Source organism: Bufo gargarizans, chromosome 6 (genome assembly GCF_014858855.1).
Source record: "Bufo gargarizans isolate SCDJY-AF-19 chromosome 6, ASM1485885v1, whole genome shotgun sequence".
In the NCBI taxonomy this organism is placed as follows: Eukaryota; Metazoa; Chordata; class Amphibia; order Anura; family Bufonidae; genus Bufo; species Bufo gargarizans.
The window spans coordinates 65,277,206-65,299,751 of NC_058085.1; the positions used below are offsets into that span (position 1 = coordinate 65,277,206).

A 22,546-nucleotide genomic window follows, 5' to 3' on the forward strand; every position below is an offset into this window, starting at 1 on the left:
GTGATGTGAAAGAAGCCTTAGTCTTTTCCATTGACAGTTTTTCTAGTGTTTTACTATTTAATACATAATTGGTTTCATCAGCATCAAACTTCATTTGCCATTTCTTTGTCGTTTCCTCCAGCTTCCCCAATTCCCTTTGTAAAATTATATTTTCCTCTGAGTTGATTATTTCACTTTGCAGAACTAAGTATCATCTGCAAATACGCGCACAACCTATGGTCCCCAGTGACCCCATGATATGGAGCCACACAGACTGTGTGTGCCTCCATATGATGCTACATTGGGTCCTGTCCTGTCCAGCCCGCTTAGGCCGTGTTCACATCTGTTTTGGAGCATCACTTTTGATTAAAAAAAAACAAAAAACATCCACATAAGCGGGCTCCGCCATGTGACAGATCCATTACTGCTTGAATTATTTTTTTTTGAGCTCCTATGACAGGAGAGGAAAATTGGGTCACTGATATTGATGACTATAGCATAGGTGATCAATATCAGAATGGTGGAGATCAGACTCCTGGCACCCCTGTCGATCAGCAGAATGAGGGGTCTGTGGCGCTCCAGATCACATGGGCTCTTCTTAAGGATATGTTCACACGGCAGATTTTGACATCATGTTCCTCAGTAACCGCAGCAGATCTTCACTTTCGGTGTTATGGGTCTGTTCGCTGTTTAGCTACATTGAATGAGCAGATCTGCCCCGTCCGGACATCACACCAGAATTCTGCAGTCCAAAATGTACACCGCAGCGCCTGCCAGATCAGTTAAACGGAGGTGTGAACCTACCCTTACTTTATTGGAACCTTCCAGAACCCCGTTGGAAGACCTTGACAACCACCAAGTATTTTAAGTTGGATCATGAAGCGTATATGTACCAAGTTTCTTTCAGATCCATCAAGGGCTATGAAGACCAAACAAACTTTCACTTTTATATACGGTATGTAGATGGCATTCAGTGATTATGAGAAGCCAGGGCCCAGGATATATTCTGGTGGTTCTTCTCAGATACCCTTCAGGCTTTTTTGTAATAATGCTCCACAGTCAATATACCATTTAATTGATTTAATATATTACATTATATCTTTGGATGTTAGTGAACATCTCACCAGTAAGGCTTCGTTCACATCACCGTTCAGCCTTTCCGTTCTCCTGTTCCGTTTAGGAGCAGGAGAACGGAAAGGACGGAGAAGGCATATAACTGAGCCAAATGGAGCCCTTAGGACCCCATAGACTATAATAGGATCCGTTATGTTTCCGCTCAGAAGATGATTTTGAAGCAGAGACAAAAGTCCTGCATGCACAACTTTTGTCTCCGCTCCAAAATCATCTTCTGAGCGGAAACATAACGGACCCCATTATAGTCTATAGGGTCCTTGGGTTCCGTTTGGCTCAGTTATGTGCCTTCTCCATCCTTTCCTAAACGGAGCAGGAGAACGGAAAGGCTGAACGGTGATGTGAACTCCGCCTATACACATATTACTGTAAGAAACCTCTATATAATAAAATGTTATTAGAGCAATGTCTAATGGAGGTCGCTCCACCACTGGCGCCATGTGACATTAACAGATGGTTCACGTATCCTCAGCTTGCACCCTATAACATCATTTAACTAGATGCTGCCCGTTTCTTGTGGCCAGACACCTTTACCTCCAACTCTTTCTGTATCCAATGAACACCAAATTTAACGCCATAATCCTAAACCTTACATGTGCTCTGTAAGAGCCCCCTTCCACCAGCAAGGTTCTGTGAAGATGAACTGAAGAGGTCTTGGACATGGCTCCACACCCACATATAGAGAAATCAAAGAGGTTCTCCTAGGTTTTAAACGTAAACCTTATCCACAGGATAGGAGATAAGTGTTTGATTCCCAAGATCAGACCTCCATGATTTTGTAACAGAGGTGTTGTTTCTTCCCCTATGAATGGAACAGCAGTCAAGTATGGACAGTGCCTCTGCATTCATTCTCTATGGACCTGCTAGATAAGTACAGCGCTCAGCTGTCATAGAGATGAATGGGGTGGCAATGCACATGCTAGAGCACTCCAATCATGAGGAATACATAGTGTGGGGGAATAAGTTTAGGTCTTGGGACAACCCCTTTAATCTAGCTGTAGACAATTTCTTCCCGTTTTTCAGATCTTTTCATTGGACCCGCCTCACCAGCCATTCATTCTTGGTGGACTAATTACTAGTCTTCTGTCTATGGTCGGATAATAAGCAATAATTAACCTATAGACGTTAGGATGTCATAAAATTATATAGAAAGCTACAGATCTGATGACTACAAAAGAATTGTCTATGGTCAGCTTAAAAATTAAAGAGTAGAATTTATAGATTAAGCACGCCTGATCCTAGCCCAGTGACCAACTTTGTACACTGTAAGGACACTGAGGGCATTCCCAGTTCTGTTCACGCGCAAAGCTATACAGGAGGTCATTTACTTCAGATCAGGAAGATAATAGCCACAAAATAAGTTATATTAATATATTTAGAGGGTTTGTCCTCAGGGGGCAGCGGTCTCCTGGGTTTCGATGATTAGGGCCAGTGTATGGTACAGTTCTTTAGCCTGTAGAGGAAAGAAAAAACAAAGGTTAGAACATTTTACTCTAGCCGAGGTCACCAAGTGGTGACAACCCGCACCTTGACCTTAGGCCAGCTTCTAGTGGCTGTAATGTGACTTCATATTAGCGTCTCTTAAGGGGACACCGGGACCCCTGCATTTCTACTAAATCTAGGGTGCAACCCCTATAATGCGGTCAGTTCAGTAGGACTGCAGGGAATCCATATTGTGGCTGCAATACAGAGGCTAAAATTCATCTGCGTGAATCCAGACTTTGGCGTTTGTGCACTTGGAGGTCCATAATAATACTCAGCCCTAATATGAAACCCTTAGGGCCCTACTGTACCTCTGTGTGTCTCCGGTAGCCAGGTCTCATTCTATGCCATTAGGCTACTTTCACACTTGTGTTTAAAGGGGTTCTGCAGTTTGTTTAAACTGATGGATCTATCCTCTGGATAGATCATCAGCATCTGATCGGCGGGGGTCCGACACCCGGGACCCCCACCGATCAGCTGTTTGAGAAGGCAGCGGTGCAAGCAGTAGTGCCGCGGCCTTCTCACTGTTTACCGCAGGCCCAGTGATGTCACGACAAGTATCAATGGCCTGGGCGGATCTAAGCTCCATTCAAGTGAACGGAGATTAGCCCCGCCCAGACCAGTTGATACTAGTCGTGACGTCACTGGGCCTGTGGTAAACCGTGAGAAGGCCGCGGCGCTGCCGGAGCGCCGCTGCCGGAGCGCCGCTGCCGTCTCAAACAGCTGATCGTCGGGGGTCCCGGGTGTCAGACCCCCGCCAATCAGATGCTGATGATCTATCCAGAGGATAGATCATCAGTTTAAACAAGCTTCAGAACCCCTTTAACTTTTCCGGTATTGAGATCCGGCAGATCTTAAGTTTCTTAATGTTTTTTTTTTTTCTTTCAGTATTAAAAAACTAGAAAAAAACTATATAAATGGGGCATCGTAATCATACTGACCAAGAGAATGGAGGGCACAGGTATTTTTTTTCCCAGAGGGAAAGCCATAAAAACAAAAACCATAAAACTGTGGTGGAACTGTGTTTTTTTTCTAGTTACACCTTATTTAAAAAAATGTTGCCAGCTTCCCACTACATTGCATGCCATATTAAATGGTGCCATTAGAAAGTGCAACAGTTTTCTATGTAGTTTTAGATGCACAAATAGAATTGTCTGAGAATCAGGAGATTGTGATATGCTGTTGGGGTTTATGGGAGATCCCATATCTCTGCACGTTCCCCACCCTGAAGTGCCATGTAAGATGTTAGGTCCACTTTAAGATTTTTATGCTGTCACTTTAAAATGGTGCTCCAAAATTTCCCAAATTATTATTTTCGGAAATGTATGAACAAAAGTATAGAAACTGCTGGATTAAGGATTAACCCTTTACTCCACTGCTCCCATTTTATAAAATTGCTGTCATGGCAATCACTAGCTAGAGGGGAGGGAAAAGAAGTAAGCTTCACGGATGGTCAGATGCTTGGTCTCCATACTTGGACCAGATATTTCACCACCAGAAAACTCATGTATAAAGCAACTAATTCAGAAAAATCTCTGTGCTGTGTTGATCTTCTTATGACAGGTAACAAATTAGAGATGTTCCCCTGAAAGCGCACACCCTTTGGTAGAGGGTCTGTAGGCTTTTTAATGGATTTTATACAGCTCTGTATATCTGGTGTAATATTCACTTGCTAATGCAAGCCCCTGACATGTCCTTTCTAATATGGTCATTTGTTTTATATAATACAACTATTATTTGCCCTAGAGGTCCCTGTACTTACCTCCTGTAGCTCCATCCACAATGTGTGAGGTTGAGCAGGTGTACCGTAGTGCAGCTCCACTCCCGGCAATGTGTTGCTATCCAGAGGACGCATGGTGCGCATACTGTGCACATCTTGTAGACTGACAGTCATGCTTGGTTGCTGCGTACATGACATAAATGCATCACTAAATATTTTAAATTACATTATACAGTGAGAATGACAAATATCTACATTGTGAAGGTTCTCAATCATCCAGGTCATGTACTAATAAGTCAGAGAAACTGGACTTTCTTGAAGATGTTTCGCTAGTGATCCGACTGGCTTTTTTAATTGGAATGGCTTATACAGAAAATCTCTGGCATTAAAAGGGTTTTCTGAGACAAATACTGATGACCTATCCTCTGGATAGGTCATCAGTATCTGATCGTGGGGGTCTGACAACCGCCCCCCCCCCCCCCCCCGCCGATCAGCTGTTTGAGAAGGCACCGGCATTCCTGTGTGCATTCTCCTCGCTGACCAAGCCATACATTGTATAGCAGCTGTGCTTTAATGGAATTGAGCTGTACCTAGACCATGTGACCAATGAACGCTTCATCACTTGGCCTAGAAAAAGCTGAGAGAAGGTTGTGGGGATGCTGCAAGCGCCCCTGCCTTCTCAAACAGCTGATCAGCAGGGGGGCTCGGGTGTTGGAGCCCCACCAATCAGATACTGATGAACTATCCAGAGGATAGGTCATCAGTATTTAAGTCTTGGAAAACCCCTTTAAATACTGGTGACTGGAGCTTCTCTCGTGGAGGTAAGCGGTTGATTGCATTTGTACAACTGAAGCTGTTAGATGTGATTAAATTGCCTCGGGAGATGTGTTAGTACAGCATTGTAAGTGGAAATCAATCGTCTGCCACTTACAATGCTGTTCTAACACCCCTCCAAAGGGGTGCTTGTACAAAAAAATTTCTAGCATTAAATATTAGTGACTCATTTTTTCAGTCATGGAGGTAAGATGTTGATTGCATTTTCATGACTCAAGCTATTAGATGTGATTAAACTGCCTTGGGGGATGTTATAACAGCACGGTAAGCAGTAATCAATTGTCTGCCACTTACAATGCTGTTCTAGCACCTCTCCCAAGGCAGTTTAATCACATCTAACAGCTTGAGTCATGCAGATGCAATCAACTTCTTACATGCATGACTGAAACACGAGTCACCAATATTCAATGCCGGGTATTACTGGGACAAGCCATTCTAATGAAGAAAGTCAGTCGAATGACTAGCATAAGAAAAAATGCAAGTCCAGTTGTTCTGACTCATTACTACTGATATAACATGTACTTTATGTGATCTGCTGGCAAAAGCTAGAGACTATCACCATGAGGAAGCTTAGGAGCTCTGCATACTGTAACATCACTGAGATCAAACTATAGGCAGTATGCAATGAGTGCCCCCTTGTGGCAGCTACAGGCAACTACAATATTATCTTTTAAATCTATTAGTATGCAGGGGATTTGGAGATTTCTAGCAGCCAGAGCTTTGTTTTCTGACAGTTCAGATTATTGGACCTGGTTAAAAAAAAAAAAAAACAGTATTCAGGCTCAGACTGAATAGTTAATGTATCACCAGTCTTTCCAATAGGGTTGTCATGATGGTCGTAAGGAAGGGGCAGCAGTGTGGTAGCAGTTAGAGTACATGCACTCAGTAGTGTAATTTTTTTGTGCAGATTTTGTATTTCTGCATCAAAAAACACAAATGTTACTTACTCTTTGCATTGCAAAGCGTGAAATCTGCACTGAAAATCCAGATAAACAATTGACATGCTGAGGTCAATTTCTGCGCCGTGTAGATAAGATTTTGAAAATCTCATCTACTTATATAGCTGGTACTGCATTTCCGGACATAATACACATCTATGCATGTGGCCAAAGGCCATGACCTTTCCAATTATTCCACATTATTATTCTCTTACATACATGGGGCATTATAGCGGTACAGCGTGTGCATACCTGGCTGTTGTTCTGTAGTATCAGGAGTTGTTGATGGTTGGCTGCCACATAGCAAGGGGTGAGAATGCCAGGCTCGCTGATCCTTTGTACAGGGTATACATTGTATTCAAAGAGTGGAAGGGCAGATACAGTTTCTGAAGAGATGAGAACATATTATTAGTTCATTTTAGTTACTATTAGTTATCTACTATTGGTTACTTTTCATATAAAGGTGAAACTCGAAAAATTAGAATATCGTGCAAAAGTCCATTTATTTCAGTAATGCAAATTAGAAGGAATTGCATTAATGCAGCTTAAAATTTGAATTTTGCGAAAAGGTTCAATATTCTAGGCTCAAAGTGTTACCCTCTAGTCGGCTAATTAATCCATACCCCCTGAGCAAAGGGGACCTGAGATTGTGACTTTGGGGTTTCATAAGCTATAAGCCATAATCATCCAAATTATAACAAATAAAGGCTAGAAATATCTCGCTTTGCCTGTAATGAGTCTCATAGGTTAGTTTCACCTTTTAAGTTGCATTACTGAAATAAATGAACTTTGCACGATATTTTCATTTTTCGAGTTTCACCTGTACATACAGCCCCAAACCTATCAACCCTTTAAATTGAGTTATAAGTAATTATTTTCCCCAGCAACATTAGTGCTGAGGCAAAGAAAGGGTTAAGCAGTAGGCTGGGGGCGGAGCTCAGTGGGTCGTTGGTGGAACGAAGACATGGGCGCAAAAGTTTTCGCGCTCTGAAAATACAGTTTTACCTGTATACATGCAAAAGATTTAACTGATTTATTATCACCACTAAATAGGTATTCCCATCTTATAAAGTGATGGCATATCGGTAGCCTATGTTATGATCTTGGGGGTCCACGGATCCGGAGAATGAAGAAGGTGCACCAGTGATTTAAGGATGTGTCCCCTTCTTAGCTTCCCCCACACGGCGCCACTTCCAACCACCTGGCTGAGCAGGAACTGCAGCCGGCCCTGTTCACTTGAATGGAGCTGTGCTGCAGTTCCTGTGCACAGTGCGTAGCCAGGCACAAAATAGGCAAAAACTAAGACTTTCCATGCCAGAAAACTGGCATAGAAGCATTGATAAGTTGCACCTGTATGCGAAGGGAGACTAAAAGGTTTTCAGGGGTCTAAAAAACAAAACAAAAACTGACAAGCTTTCCTTAGATTAGGCCATCAATGTGCAATCAGTACAGATGAGGTGTACAATCTTTTTGGGTCCAAGGTCCATGTTTGCAGATTGTACCACTCCCAAGGGCTGCAATAAAACATAGGAGTAGACCCATTTATGGCATGTCAACAGTATAGGTCTTGCTCCTTTAAGGTGTATAAAATAGAACCCTGCAATTCCATCTACAGGTGAAACTCGAAAAATTAGAATATCGTGGAAAAGTTCATTTTTTTCAGTAATGCAACTTAAAATTAGAATATTGTGAAAAGGTTCAATATTCTAGGCTCAAAGTGTCACACTCTAGTCAGCTAATTAATCCATACCCCCTGAGCAAAGGGGACCTGAGATTGTGATTTTGGGGTTTCATAAGCTATAAGCCATAATCATCCAAATTATACCAAATAAAGGCTTGAAATATCTCACTTTGCAAGTAATGAGTCTATCACATACAGTACAGAACAAAAGTTTGGACACACCTTCTCATTCAAAGAGTTTTCTTTATTTTCATGACTATGAAAATTGTAGATTCACACTGAAGGCATCAAAACTATGAATTAACACGTGGAATTATATACATAACAAAAAAGTGTGAAACAACTGAAAATATGTAATATTCTATTTTCTTCAAAGTAGCCACCTTTTGCTTTGATTACTGCTTTGCACACTCTTGGCATTCTCTTGATGAGATTCAAGAGGTAGTCACCTGAAATGGTTTTCACTTCACAGGTGTGCCCTGTCAGGTTTAATAAGTGGGATTTCTTGCCTTATAAATGGGGTTGGGACCATCAGTTGCGTTGTGGAGAAGTCAGGTGGATACACAGCTGATAGTCCTACTGAATAGATTGTTAGTATTTGTATTATGGCAAGAAAAAAGCAGCTAAGTAAAGAAAAATGAGTGGCCATCATTACTTTAAGAAATGAAGGTCAGTCAGTCCGAAAAATTGGGAAAACTTTGAAAGTAAGGGCTATTTGACCATGAAGGAGAGTGATGGGGTGCTGCGCCAGATGACCTGGCCTCCACAGTCACCGGACCAGAACCCAATCGAGATGGTTTGGGGTGAGCTGGACCGCAGAGTGAAGGCAAAAGGGCCGACAAGTGCTAAGCATCTCTGGGAACTCCTTCAAGACTATTGGAAGACCATTTCAGGTGACTACCTCTTGAAGCTCATCATGAGAATGCCAAGAGTGTGCAAAGCAGTAATCAAAGCAAAAGGTGGCTACTTTGAAGAACCTAGAATATGACATATTTTCAGCTGTTTCACACTTTTCTGTTATGTATAAATTCCACATGTGTTAATTCATAGTTTTGATGCCTTCATAGTCATGAAAATAAAGAAAACTCTTTGAATGAGAAGGTGTGTCCAAACTTTTGGTCTGTACTGTATGTTACACATAAACGGGAATAGAACACAGCGGCACTGCAAGCGACAGGTCGGAGCTCCGGTCCTTAGTACTGGCTAAAGTAACAGCAATGTAGCTAATCTGCTTCATATGTGGTGCTCAGCATAGAGACGGGAGGCGGTATCAATTGTAACAATGTAGCGAAGGTAAAAGAAGTATGCGGCACTCACCGAGGCATATGAATCTGTATATTTTTATTCAGTCCTGTACTGTATGTTAGTTTCACCTTTTAAGTTGCATTAATGAAATAAATTAACTTTGCACGATATTCAAATTTTTCGAGTTTCACATGTATAAGAGTGCCAGCTACAAGGTGCTCCCTCCCCAAAACCACTACCTGCCTGGTGGTTGAGGACCTCATAGCGTGCTGCATGTAGGCCCCGAGCCACAGGTTGTGCACCCCTGTCCTACAAAAACAATGAGGCTGCTCCATTTGGTATCAGAGAGAGGGCCAAACTGGAACTAAAGGTGGAAGACTATCAGATTGAGTCACGCTTTACAGGTCCTTACACCATGGATGATAGCCTTACAGGTGGCAGAGCACAAGATGTTGGATTTTAAGCAACTCCCTTCCGTAAAGAATTGGATTTTATCAGGTGCTTGATAGTTACCTTGTTTCGGAGCACCTTTCTCTGTTGGTGCCCTACTGGGGGCCGCTGCCCTCCACCTCTAGACATCTGCCAGAAATTCCTTACATGCCATTCTGTATGTGACTGCTGATCCATTTGTTTGTAATCCATCATTTTCGGTACAGACTGGTACCTCGGTACTGAAGCCGACTTCGGTTTCAGGACTTTAAATGATTTTCAAATTAAAAAATCAATGGCCAAAGTTATTCACTGAAGTCTTGCAGGAATTCGGAGATAACTAATTTCACCTCGCCAGAGCCCATACTTTTGAATGGTGTACGGAGGCAGATCTCCGTACAGCATTCAAACGAAGTTTTGATCAAAGAAACTTCGGATCTATGATCTGAAGCTCGCTTCACTCAACACTACCTGCTATGCTGATTGTATGCATTTTTGTCATTCAAAGGGAGTCCTATCACCATTTTTGACCATGCTAAACTGTTGACAGTACTAGGCTGGGGAGAGCCGTACAAACGCGCCTTTTGTGTAGCTTTTATTATCAGGAGTAGTGTGAATATAAAGTTTTATGCTTCCAGATTCTGCTACTAGAAGTGCCCAGGGCAAATTTAGGGAGAGTTCACATCACCATTATTTTTCTGTTCTTCTGATCAGTCACAAGAACAGAGAAAAAAAGAAAAAACACGGATGCTGTAAAAAAAAAGAATCCTTTGCATCAGTTATAAACATTTGGCATCCGTTTGAGCCATTTCTGTCTGAGATCCATCCAAATGGAAAACAAAAGTCTTTCATGCAGCAGTTTTTTCCGTCCCAAAAACGGATATTGGACAGAAATGGCTCAAACGGATGCCAAATGTGCATAACTGATGCACAGAATCCTTTATTTTTTATTATTATTATTTTTCTGTTATTCTAACGGATCAGTAGAACGGAAAATGAAACGGTGATGTGAACTCTCCCTTAAGTGTGCTGTACACATAGCTAACAGCCCCTCTGCTCTGAGTGACAGCTGTGGTGGTCTACTGTATAGATGATACAGCTGTCACCCACAGCAGAGGAGATGGTCTGTGAAGCAGCTCAGTGAAGCCCCGCCTCCAGTGCAGTGCTGGAGCAAAAGCAAACTTCATATTCACACTGCTCCTGATACAAACTAGACAAAAGGGTATGTTTGTACTGCTTTCCCCAGCCTCTACCTAGTGCTGTCAGCAGTTTAGCATGGGCAAAACTGACCGATTACCTTCAAGAAATGGTGTACATAATAAATATGCATAAAATAGTCTTATTTTTGTTGTTCGTTCCTTCTTTTTATGACCATATTACGGCTATGATTTATTTGGGAAGGCTGATATAACTGAGCCATCGATATGTAAACTTCTGCAGAGCATCCTTACCTAAAAACTGCACCTTGGCCTGTTGGACATTCAGACTCTCCAAAGTCCTCAACTCCTGTAGGAGAACCTGCTGCACAGCCTGTAGATTCAGACGATTCTGCACTGAGGAAGGAATGTATCCCAGGAGCTCTTGTCTGTAGAGGAGAACATAAGACTTAGGCTACATGCACACGACCGTTAAAAACGGATGAACTGTTCATTTTTAACGAATGTTTTTTTTCACTAATTTTGAAAACAGACATTAAAAACAGACTCATTCAATTGTATGGGGGCAGTCGGTCAGTAAAACACGGACAAGATAGAACATGTTCTATTTTTTTATGTCTGTTATTCACTGGCCGTCAAAAAACTGCAGTGTGAATAACCCCATAGACGACCATTGGTCTTAAAATGGATGTGTGATGGCCATTAAAAAAACATCCATCACATGTCCGTTTTTCACTGTCGTGTGCATGAAGCCTAAGGGCTCATGCACACAAACGTATTTTTTGTCTGTGTCTGTTCCATTTTTCTGCGGCCCATATGCGGAGCCATCTATTTCAATGGGGCCTAAAAAAAAAAAACGGAAATGACTCCGTTTTGCTGTGAAGGACAGGCATTGTTACAATGGATCCGCCCAAAAAACGGATGCAACACGGATGTCATCCGTGTTTTGCGGACTGCAAAAATACATATGGTCGTGTGCATGAGCCCTAAAGCTGTGGATTTTTGTTTCCAGGGTCAGATAGATTTTTTTTTCTAAATTTTTTTCTCATTTAAGATAGAGGTAGATGGACTGGCCATAGACATCTATGGTGCTAAAAGTTATTGGTTCCAACGGATGGAAATCTGCCTCACAATTATGGACAGTCATAATAGTAAATAGCATTCACTAAAAAATCTGTGCATAAGTTTGTATCCTGGGAAATATCTCGTGTGAGGTGTATAAAACATCACTTTGCGTCCAAATCTTTGTCTAAAGCCAGCCACGTCAATGACCTGACATCAAATCTGCGCTGAAATCTGTACCAAGACCTACGACATTCTACATGCCATGCGTACGAAGGTTTCCCAAATCTCACATTGTTTGTAAAATTTCTACACTGAAAAAATAAATAAAAAATCTGATTCTGCGTGGAAAAGGTGGATGAGTCCGACACAGTTGAAGGCTGTTAACACCTTCAGTCTATTTTTTATCATTTTATTTTACTCGTTTCAGACTATGAATAAAAACGCCAAACAAACAATATGGACACTAATAGTAATCTATACCTAGTGGAAATCAAAACGCCTGTCACTATAACCCCTATATATATACATTTACGTATTGACTATATATTCTCCTATATGGTGATTATTGTTCAAGATTACGATATATCACTGACTTTTTGCACTTTTTCCATTACATATCTGGTTATGAAATGCCTGTATGCCCTCTGATGTTATCATTGATGTAATGACCAGTAATGAATACAGGAGTTCCTCCTGTTTTATGTGATTTACTGCCTTTAAAAAAAAAAAATTAATGATATATGAGATAAACTACAATGTTATTATATTGAGATACCGTGTGGTTATATTTATAGGTGTAATCATTTCAGACTATAAATCATTTTTTTGGTCCTTTTCAACTTTTTTTTTTGTTCTACAGCCTTTACTTTCAGTGAATGTGCAGCCTATTTAGCTTTTTGTTTTACACTGAATCTGTCAGGGAGTTGTTCTGATGGCTCGATGTGTAGCACTTATCACTGAACTCCTGACAGTTCATAAACACTCATTTGAGCCATATTTTTATCAGTTTGGTAAGAATTTATCTGTAGTGATTGTTTATGAGCTGTCAGAAGCTCAGACTTATGGCTGTAGATCAGAACTGCTCCCTGACGGATTCAGTGTAAAGCACAAAGCAAGACAGTGTCTGCACATACACTGAAAGTGAAGGCTGTAGAACAGAAAAATAATTTTTAGTCCAAAATAAGTAAAAAGCAATCGTACAAAAAAAATGGCCCCCAAAAGTGTTCATAACCTTTAAGCCCAATTGATTGGGATACAAGTGAAATTTCTTCCAATGGGGAGGAGAGTGGTAGTCTGAAGTCTTGTCCTTGGCATCTGTGGCAGACTACTCCTATCATAGCCTTCTAAATAACATTGTATGGGCTCATTCAGATGACCATATGTGTTTTGTGGTCCGCAAATTACAGATACTGGCCATGTGCGTTCCACATTTTGCTTAGAAAAGAAATGTCTATTCTTGTCTGCAACATGCTCTATCTTTTTTTTTTGGGGGGGGTGGGGGCGCTGTGGAATGCAAGCGAACAGCACACAATGTGCTGTCCGCATCTTTTGCAGCCCCATTGAAATGAATGGGTCCGCATCTGTTCTGCACAATTGTGGAACGGATAGTCGGACACATAAATACGGTCGCGTGAATGAGCCCTTAGGCTGAGTTTCTCTCATTAGAGTAAGGCCACACATGTAGGATCTGCTGCAGATCCACAAAATCCGCAACAGATCTGACTGAAATCCACGGGCACAAAAAAACACCCAAAAGGCCGGAATCGCAGCAGGTCTTCTGCTGCTATCTATCTTTGCATAGCAAAGGTTGAAAGCCACGGGTAAATCATCCATAAATGGACATGCTGTGGATAGAAACATTTTCGCTGTGAGTTTTCTAATGCAACATGTGGAGGTAATTTCTGAAATCTCATAAACTTCACGACTACTGTAAATTCTGCCGATATCCTGAACCCAATTCGGCTGCAGAGAATTTACAGCAATTATCCCACGTGTGGACATACTCGAAGAGGTCTCTAGATCAGTGATCTCCAATGTGGAGAGTTGTACTTTTGCAAGAGCTGGAGAGCCACAGGTTGGGGAGCGTTGCTCTACATTGGTCTCTTCTCTGCAAAAAACAACATCATGAAGTCACTGAGAATATAATCATGCAGTACGAGGTGTGACCCGTGGCATTCACACACCTTGTATCTGACATACTAAGACGTCGGGGTAATGTGTGGTCTAGGGAAGACAGAGCAAGAACGCGACAATACGACACATTCTAAAACCACTATGTCCTAGTAATGATACCGCATGGGATTACTCACTTGTCTGGTGGCATGACCATTCCCTTTATCCGATGCAGAGTAGCAGCCACTTTCCCTGTGTACAGCTCCAGCTTATCCTGTGGGCTCAGTAACAAGGCTTTTCCTTGCATGTACTGATGACGTACCTAAAAGGTGATACATGATGTATATCATAGACCTAGTGATGGATTACTGTGAAGATGTGCAACTAATATCAGGGTAACGCAGAACCTCTATGAACCATCAGCAACGTGTTTATTCTATGGCGGCATCCCTTGTGTGATATAGTACCTGATTGTAATGTATTTGCACATAGAGTTCACTACGGCCCCTCAAAGTGGCTTTCCATGTAACTCTTCTGAACTCAAAGATCACGGAGTTATCTTGGAGGAGAAAGTCGTGGATGTAGTCTCCGGCGCGCATGGGCCGCACAACCTCCCCTGTAACAAGAAAAAACTATCATTTTTTGGGGTTCTCGCCTTTTCCTTGGCTTGTAAAGAACAGCGTGAAATTCATGTGTAAGCATGCTTCCTTCCTCAGGTCCGGTGGCATCTGCCTGTAAGGCATCCAGGCTGAACAACCCCTTTAAATGCCACTGTGAAAAAACTCAGGGGCAAATTTAATAATCCTATAAATGAAGTAAATTCAGACTAAATAAGTGCTGCAAGGATGGACACTTTGGTCTAACTCAATACCAAATATTTGTTGGCGCAGTTTGAGAATTTTACTCCATAATTGTGGCGTAATTTTGGCACGCACAAAGTGTCGCATCTTGGACCATGCGTTTTCCTAAAAAGCTACATCCCCTCCCATTAAGCCACGGCCCCTGCTGAGCAAAGTACTAAGGATTTGTAAAGAACTAGATGTTGCAAATTTGCACCAAAAATGTGCCAAATTGCAACAAATTTTGGAAGTTTACGGTGCAGCAGTGTAGGGCATTTTATAACTTCTAAATAAGCGACAGGGAGACGCGGTGATGCAACACCCAAGACACTCCCAATAATAATAATAGTAAAAATAACTTCTAGGGTGAGGGAGGATGTGTAATACTAAACTTTTACTAGGTATAAGATTAAATGCACAATGCACCAAAATAGTAACAAAAATGAGACAAAAACAGAAAATGGAGGCTATTTTCTGATAAGAACCCCCATATCAATAAGGAGTTATTCATCAAACTTAGCAGGTGACAGTAATGGTAAACTGAACGATCTTACCAGATCATGTAGCAAACCTTTGTGATGGGTCCAGTTGAAAAGAGGAACCTCTTGGTTCTTTAGGGATCATGGCGTCTGTTCAATAGCAATGTAGACAGGAATGGGGAGACTTGTATCCCTACTAACACCTTAAAATAGGAAAAGGGGGCACCTACATTGCCCTACCTATCTATACAGAGCACCTGCCCCAAAAGGGGCGACCCCATACGGATACCTGTCCCTATATCGGCCAATTCCCTATTTGTAGTCCCTAATACTCTGGACGTGACACGTTTCTGTCTTAATAACTCATCAGTTGCTGGTAGGCAGACCACCCAGACCCAAGGGGTATTATTTGATCCCACTGGCGGGCATGCTTTAACTAAAGGGCATGCCATTTGCATACCTGATCCCACTGGCGGGTATTTGCACTTATAAGAGGCATGCAGCCCTTCCCTCCCTTTTTTCTTGATTAGCTGGCAAGTAGATTTCACTAGACATCAACAATTTTTTGCTCATATATAACGTTTTAGTCTTTGTCTCCCCTGATGAGTTATTTAGACAGAAGTATTGGGGACTACAAATAGGGAATCGGCCGATATAGGGACAGGTATCCGGACAGGTCGCCCCTTTCGGGGCAGGTGCTTTGTGTAGATAGGTAGGGCATTGTAGGTCTCCCCTTCTCCTATTTTGGGGTGTTAGTAGAGATAGAAGTCTCCCCATTCCTGTCTACACTGCTATTAAACAGACACCAGGATCCCTACAGAACCAAGAGGTTCCTCTTTTCAACAATGGATCTGGTAAGATTGTTCAGTTTACCATTACTGTCACCTGCTAATTTTGATGAATGAGTCCTTATCGATATGGGGGTTCTTATCAGAAAATAGCCTCCATTTATTGTTTTTGTCTTGTTTTTGTTACTATTTTGGTCTGTTGCTCATTTTAGCGTATGCCTAGTAAAAGTTAAGTATTAAGTAAGACAACTCTCCTGACGTGAAATAGCGTTTTTTATGCATTGAGACGTTCTTCTGTTATTTGTGCTGGAAATACATGAATGGATTGACAACTGGACGTTCTCATGACAACTTGTCTGACAGTGTCAGATTGTGTAGGGCCACACCCTATTGACAAACACCCAGTTCATTTTATTCATTTATATATGTTTCCAGGAGAAATAACAGAGGAACAGCGCAGTGGTAAGTACTAATACAAAAATAGCAAAACAGGCATGTCAGGGGAGACGACCAGTTCTCTTTAGGTGTTCTTTTAGTGCATCTGCAAATAAGTAGACGTTACCTTTATTTTTGTTGGCATATACAGCAAATTCTTCCACTTCCCTTGTTTCTGTGACCAATATCTGCTCGCAGATTTCTGGTACAAGGTCGGCTCCAACCTAGGTGCAAGGGAAGAGAAAGTTCTGATTGTAGGCTGTGTGCTGTGTAAGGGCTCATGCACACAAACGTTTTTGCTTTCAGTGTTCGTTCCGTTTTTTATTTTTGCATTCTAGCGGGAATAATACAGGAATGACACAACATAGAGTCATAGGAATAGATGCTCCAGAATTGTTGTTACATGGGAATGCAAGTAGTTACTAAAACAGGTATGTCAGGAGAGGAGACCGCTCTTTTTTAAAGCATACTCACCTTTTCTTATTTTTTTCTTTTTAAAAAAAAAAAAGCTTGCATAATGGCTGTTCTTCATTGTAGAATCATAACTCTGAAGGAGCAGGTCTTTATTGGGCTTCTCTAATGTCTTCCATATTATTCCCCTCTTCATCTGCACAGCTAAATGCATTTCTCTCACAAGCAGAGGGCGTCTCCCTTCTATGTAATGTGCTAGTACTGTAAGCAGTAACCTCAGTTCCCACTATGTTTGTTTTCTTCTAGAGAGCGCAGAAAGCTGATGAGGAGGGAGATATCAGACACACAGGAGCTTTTCTACTCTTCAGAAGCAGTGTAGAAGCAGTTTTTTTTTAATTAGGCCTCATGCACACGACCGTTTTTGTGTTCCAGTCCGCAAAACGGGGTTCCGTTGTTCCGTGATCCGTTTCTGTTTATGTTTCCGTGTGTCTTCCTTTATTTTTGGAGGACCACCAGACATAAAGGAATGTTAAAAAAAGTCTAAGACAGGTTTGCCATGCAAATGATAGGAATAAAATGGACGCCGACAACAATCTTGTGTGCCTCCGCGTTTTTTAGCTGTCCCATTGACTTCAATGGGTCCGCAAACCGTTTTCCGCAGAAATAATAGGACAGGTTATATTTTTTAGACGGACTGGAACCACGGATCACGGACGCGGATTGCAAACGGTGCACTATCCGCATTTTCAACGGCTCCATTGAAATGAATGGGTCCACACCTGAAACGCTAAAATCGGCGGAACGGACGCAGAAGCAAACAACGGACGTGTGCATGAGGCCTTAGGCTCAGGATCTCAGCTAGCTCTGTCACACCCCCATTTCCTGTAAACAGTCTTCTGTGTCTCTGTTACTAGAGACGGATCTAGCCTAACAGGCAGTGGACTGCAAATTAGGTGGACGTGAGACCCCTAGTGGCCAGGACTTAACAGCTTTTTCAGGTGGATGGAAGCAAATGTTTTTAAATGAAGTGATTTAGAAATTTGCTAATTACACCATTCTCTATTAAATTAAATTGTGTGAAAGTGCACTGACTATGTAAGAGTAACTCCAGTTATACCATGATATATGCAGACTGCTCATAGGCGTACTTTGTGAGCTATAATATATCCATCTGCAGGAATTACCTATGAAGTGTTATGGACAGTGACTATAATAAAAAGTATTAAAGAAAATAGAAAAGCAGCACCAACGTCCCTAAGACCTGTCCATATAAAATGCAGCAGTCTGTTCCACCGATGGATCCACATCAAGCGTTCACCAAAGTTCCAGAAAAGACATATGACATCAGCATATCCCAGACCTCCCAAGTGTCCCTCTTTTGGACCCAAGTCCCTCTGTCCCTCTTTTCTACTGAAATGTCCCTCTTTTTGATCTGAGGTATAGATTTGTATTGTTACACTTACAATATTGATCAAAAAGGTTTTGGTCTGGTTCCTCTCTGTATACTTGACCCCACCTTGTATATGATTTCATTATTTGATGCAATTTGGATTTTAGAAATGTCTATATTCAGATAATTTTTGTGCTATTGTGTGCTAAGAAAACCATTGACCTGCATCAATATACAGGAAAAATGGACTTTCACACAATGAACCATAAGTGTCCCTCTTTGACTGTCCAAAAAGTTGGGAGGTATGACCTATCCTTCAATGGTTTCTTTTAGAGATGAGAGAATTTCCACTTATGAAATTCGTTCACACTTCGTTTGTTGGTAAAAGGTGAATTGCGTTATGGATTCAGTTACCACGGAGCAGAACGCAATTCTGTGACGGAATGCATAACGGAATGCCTTTAGAGGCATTCCGTTATTCATTCCGTCATTCATTCCGTCATAATAGAAGTCTGTGGGCTGCAAAACGGATCCGTCCCGTTTCCGTTATGCAGGGGAGTCCTCTCCTGATCCTGAGTCCTCTCCTGCATAACAGAAACGGGGCGGATCCGTTTTGCAGCCCACAGAATTCTGAAGGCATTCCGTTATGCATTCCGTCATAGAATTGCGTTATGGTCTGTGGTAACTGAATCCATAGCGCAATTCAACTTTTACCACCAAAGTGTGAGCGAATTTCAAAATATGAAATTCGCTCATCTCTAGTTTCTTTTAATAAATACCGGTAGATACAAAAAATGTACAAAAAGTACAAAAAAAGCGTGCCGTTTCGACTAATACATAGTGTTGCTTGAGAAAGACTAGGTATTCGTCGAAACGTTGCACTTTTTTGGGGTTCTATTTAATAAAATAAACCATTGAAAGATGTGCTGACGTCGATTGTCTTTTCTGGTACTAAGTAATCATTGAGCCTCTAATACTCACTGTAAAGGTCTTGACTTTCGTTGTATATTCTACTCCCCCGGGTAAGTTGATGACCAGTCTTCGAGATACTAGTCCATTCTGTAAGAAGAATGTCAGAATAGAGCAATGTTCTGCACAGGGCGACACTGTTATTGGCCCACCAGCATCCAATAAATGGTAGTTACCAGGAGTGCTTCCAGTTCTTTGCGCGGCGGCAGGTGCTTGCGCCCATGGTACAGCAGCGTGTGACGAAGGTGTTCCTGGCAGTTCCGAGAAATCTCTGTATATGCACATATAGAGAGTAGAAATGACACAAAGATAATACACATACAATCTAAACTTCTTCATTTACAAGAACCGTAGAGATCATGCTTAGGCCTGTGCTCACATTGTCCCCATTGTCACATCGTCCCCAGCAAGCTTCACAATTTCCCACTCTCAGACATATGCTACATGCACATGACCGTACGTGCTTTGCGGTCCGCAAAAAAAACTGATGACATCCATATTCCATCAGGTTATTTTTGCGGATCCATTGTAACAACGTCTAAAACGGGCAAGAATAGGACATGTTCTATTTTTTTACGGGGCTACGGAACAGACATACTGATGCGGACAGCACACGGTGTGCTGTCTGCATTTTTTTGGACCTATTGAAATGAATGGGTCCGCATCCTATCCGAAAAACGGAAACAAACAACGTTCGTGTGCATGTAGCCATACTCTAGGTACTCTAAGTTTACAAAAGTCAAAGCATTTGGAGTGCAACTTCAGAGGATACAGATGTGGCAATCACACCCAGGTCTCAAAAAGTCCCTCTGCTCCATTTGAGGAGACCAGTACTGTAACTGACATGGGAAGTATGAGGGGGGTGGCGCTACAAGTTACACATCTATGTTAAAGGGGCTTTGTCACCTTTTAACTTTCTGTTACAAAAATTCTCCAGTTGTGAGAAATTCTCTTTACTTCATTATAATGGCAACCCCTGGTGTTTGATCTGCACTGTAATTTGAGCGTCCATCTACTGAGATGGTCGCACGTACTCAGTTCCATCAGTTCTACTGTTACAAGCTGTGACATTTCAGGGACACGCCGCCCCCCACCCCCCGCACATCAGTACACAGTACAGGGTAATGAGGTCTACTGAGCTACCTTATAACATGCATCCTGCATTAAAATTTTTTTTTTAAAAAGCGCAGCGCAGCATATGGCATACCTACCTTGATAAGTGCCATCGGTATCCTGCAGATACTTGGTAACACATGGCAGCAGTGTGGGGCTGGGTAGGAAGTATCCAGTAAGAAGGCTCAAGAGCACCCAGCCTTGGTTACAGCTCTCCCTACAGGGGCACAGAGAAGTAGCAGTAGTAAAAGGTAATGTACAGTTTGGTGATGTAGCATCTCTTTAGATTTCAGTTTTTTTATTTTTTCATATTTTTTGTTTCTGTGGTAATTTGGACATTGCTTCTTCGCCTGTGAATGGACTGGCCAATGATACTTGCTAATAAATGTCTGATAATTGTGACCAAAAATAGGCAGAAACGGCAAAGGACGTAGTTTCAGATTCATTGTGTTACCGATGGAATCGACTTCATGTGCGGCACGCGACCATTGAGGACAGTGATTGGCTGCAGCGGTCATGTGCCGTATCCAGATGCTTCACTGCTGCAGTTTGTTAACAGTGGCAGGAGGAGCGGACCAGCGCCGCAGAGAACATTGGAGAAAGGGGTCAATCTAAGATCATTTTTTAGGCTATTGAAGGTCTTGTCTGGGATTTATTTCAGACAACCCCTTTAGTGATACATTGAGTAGTTTGAGATATTTTGTATACTTTTACTATATTCAGGTTTGAGTTGACATCTAGATAATCCTCCTAAGGCCTTATGTACACGGCCATTGTTTTGGTCCGCATCCGAGCCGCAGTTTTTGCGGACCTATTCATTTGAATGGGGCTGCAAAAGATGCGGTCAGCACTCCGTGCCCCATGTAATTTCTCAGCGTTCGGTCCAAGTAGGAGGAAACCTCCCTGGCTCTGAGCTCTGCGCTGTGATTGGACAGCGCTGCTGTCAGGGAGAAGGATAGACACTGGCGTCTTCTCCTACTTGGACCGAATGTTGAGAAATTACCGGGGGCCACAGCTGGCGAACGGAGCGGCGCCCAGGAATAATAGTAAGTGCACTTAGATCCCTGGGCGCCGTTCTATGTAGGCTGCTACTAAGTTCATATTCTTTGGACCCATGAAAGGTCCTCTATAACATGTCCTATTCTTGTCCGCAAATAGGCAGTTATATTAAAGGCTGTTCGTGCCGTTCCACAAATTGCGTAACGCACACGGACGCCATCCGTGTTTTTTGCAGACCGGAACGGTCGTGTGCATGTAGCCTAATAGTGAAGTAACTTTTAACCCCTTAAGGACCAGGCTCATTTTCACCTTAAGGACCAGGCCATTTTTTGCAAATCTGACCAGTGTCACTTTAAGTGCTGATAACTTTAAAACGCTTTTACTTATACAGGCCATTCTGAGATTGTTTTTTCGTCACATATTGTACTTCATGACACTGGTAAAATAAAGTCAAAAAAATTAATTTTTTTGCATAATAAAATACCTAATTTACCAAAAATTTGGAAAAATTAGCAAATTTCAAAGTTTCAGTTTCTCTACTTCTGTAATACATAGTAATACCCCCAAAAATTGTGATGACTTAACATTCCCCATATGTCTACTTCATGTTTGAATTATTTTGGGAATGATATTTTATTTTTTGGGGATGTTACAAGGCTTAGAAGTTTAGAAGCAAATCTTGAAATTTTTCAGAAATTTACAAAAACCCAATTTTTAGGGACCACTACAGCTCTGAAGTCACTTTGCAAGGCTTACATAATAGAAACCGCCCAAAAATGACCCCATTCTATAAACTACACCCCTCAAGGTATTCAAAACTGATTTTACAAACTCTGTTAACCCTTTAGGTGTTGCACAAGAGTTATTGGCAAATGGGGATGAAATTTGAGAATTTCATTTTTTTGCCTAATTTTCAATTTTAACCCATTTTTTCCACTAACAAAGCAAGGGTTAACAGCCAAAAAAGACTGTATCTTTATTGCCCTGACTCTGCCGTTTACAGAAACACCCCATATGTGGCCGTAAACTACTGTACGGCCACACAGCGGGGCGTAGAGTGAAAGGTGCGCCGGATGGTTTTTGGAAGCCAGATTTTGCTGGACAGTTTTTTTGACACCATGTCCCATTTGAAGCCCCCTGATGCACCCCTAGAGTAGAAACTCCATAAAAGTGACCCCATCTAAGAAACTACACCCCTCAAGGTATTCAAAACTGATTTTACAAACTTCGTTAACCCTTTAGGTGTTGCACAAGAGTTATTGGCAAATGGGGATGAAATTTGAGAATTTCATTTTTTTGCCTAATTTTCAATTTTAACCCATTTTTTCCCACTAACAAAGCAAGGGTTAA

At 41.8% G+C, this 22,546-nt stretch overlaps 1 protein-coding gene across 1 annotated transcript in view; it reads right to left on the reverse strand.

Annotated features, from left to right (window-relative positions):
* Positions 1 to 1,400: 1,400 nt before the first annotated feature.
* Positions 1,401 to 22,546, reverse strand: part of MYO15B (myosin XVB) — a 129,568-nt gene continuing 108,422 nt past the window's right edge. Inside the window, exons 52-61 of the mRNA XM_044299466.1 lie at positions 20,296 to 20,414; positions 19,261 to 19,355; positions 19,097 to 19,174; positions 16,442 to 16,538; positions 14,241 to 14,389; positions 13,971 to 14,095; positions 10,891 to 11,024; positions 6,337 to 6,470; positions 4,355 to 4,495; positions 1,401 to 2,563 (exon numbers count right to left, since the gene is read on the reverse strand). Coding sequence (XP_044155401.1) covers positions 2,501 to 2,563; positions 4,355 to 4,495; positions 6,337 to 6,470; positions 10,891 to 11,024; positions 13,971 to 14,095; positions 14,241 to 14,389; positions 16,442 to 16,538; positions 19,097 to 19,174; positions 19,261 to 19,355; positions 20,296 to 20,414 — 1,135 coding nt within the window. The 3' untranslated portion in view covers positions 1,401 to 2,500. The remainder of the gene's footprint in view (positions 2,564 to 4,354; positions 4,496 to 6,336; positions 6,471 to 10,890; positions 11,025 to 13,970; positions 14,096 to 14,240; positions 14,390 to 16,441; positions 16,539 to 19,096; positions 19,175 to 19,260; positions 19,356 to 20,295; positions 20,415 to 22,546) is intronic.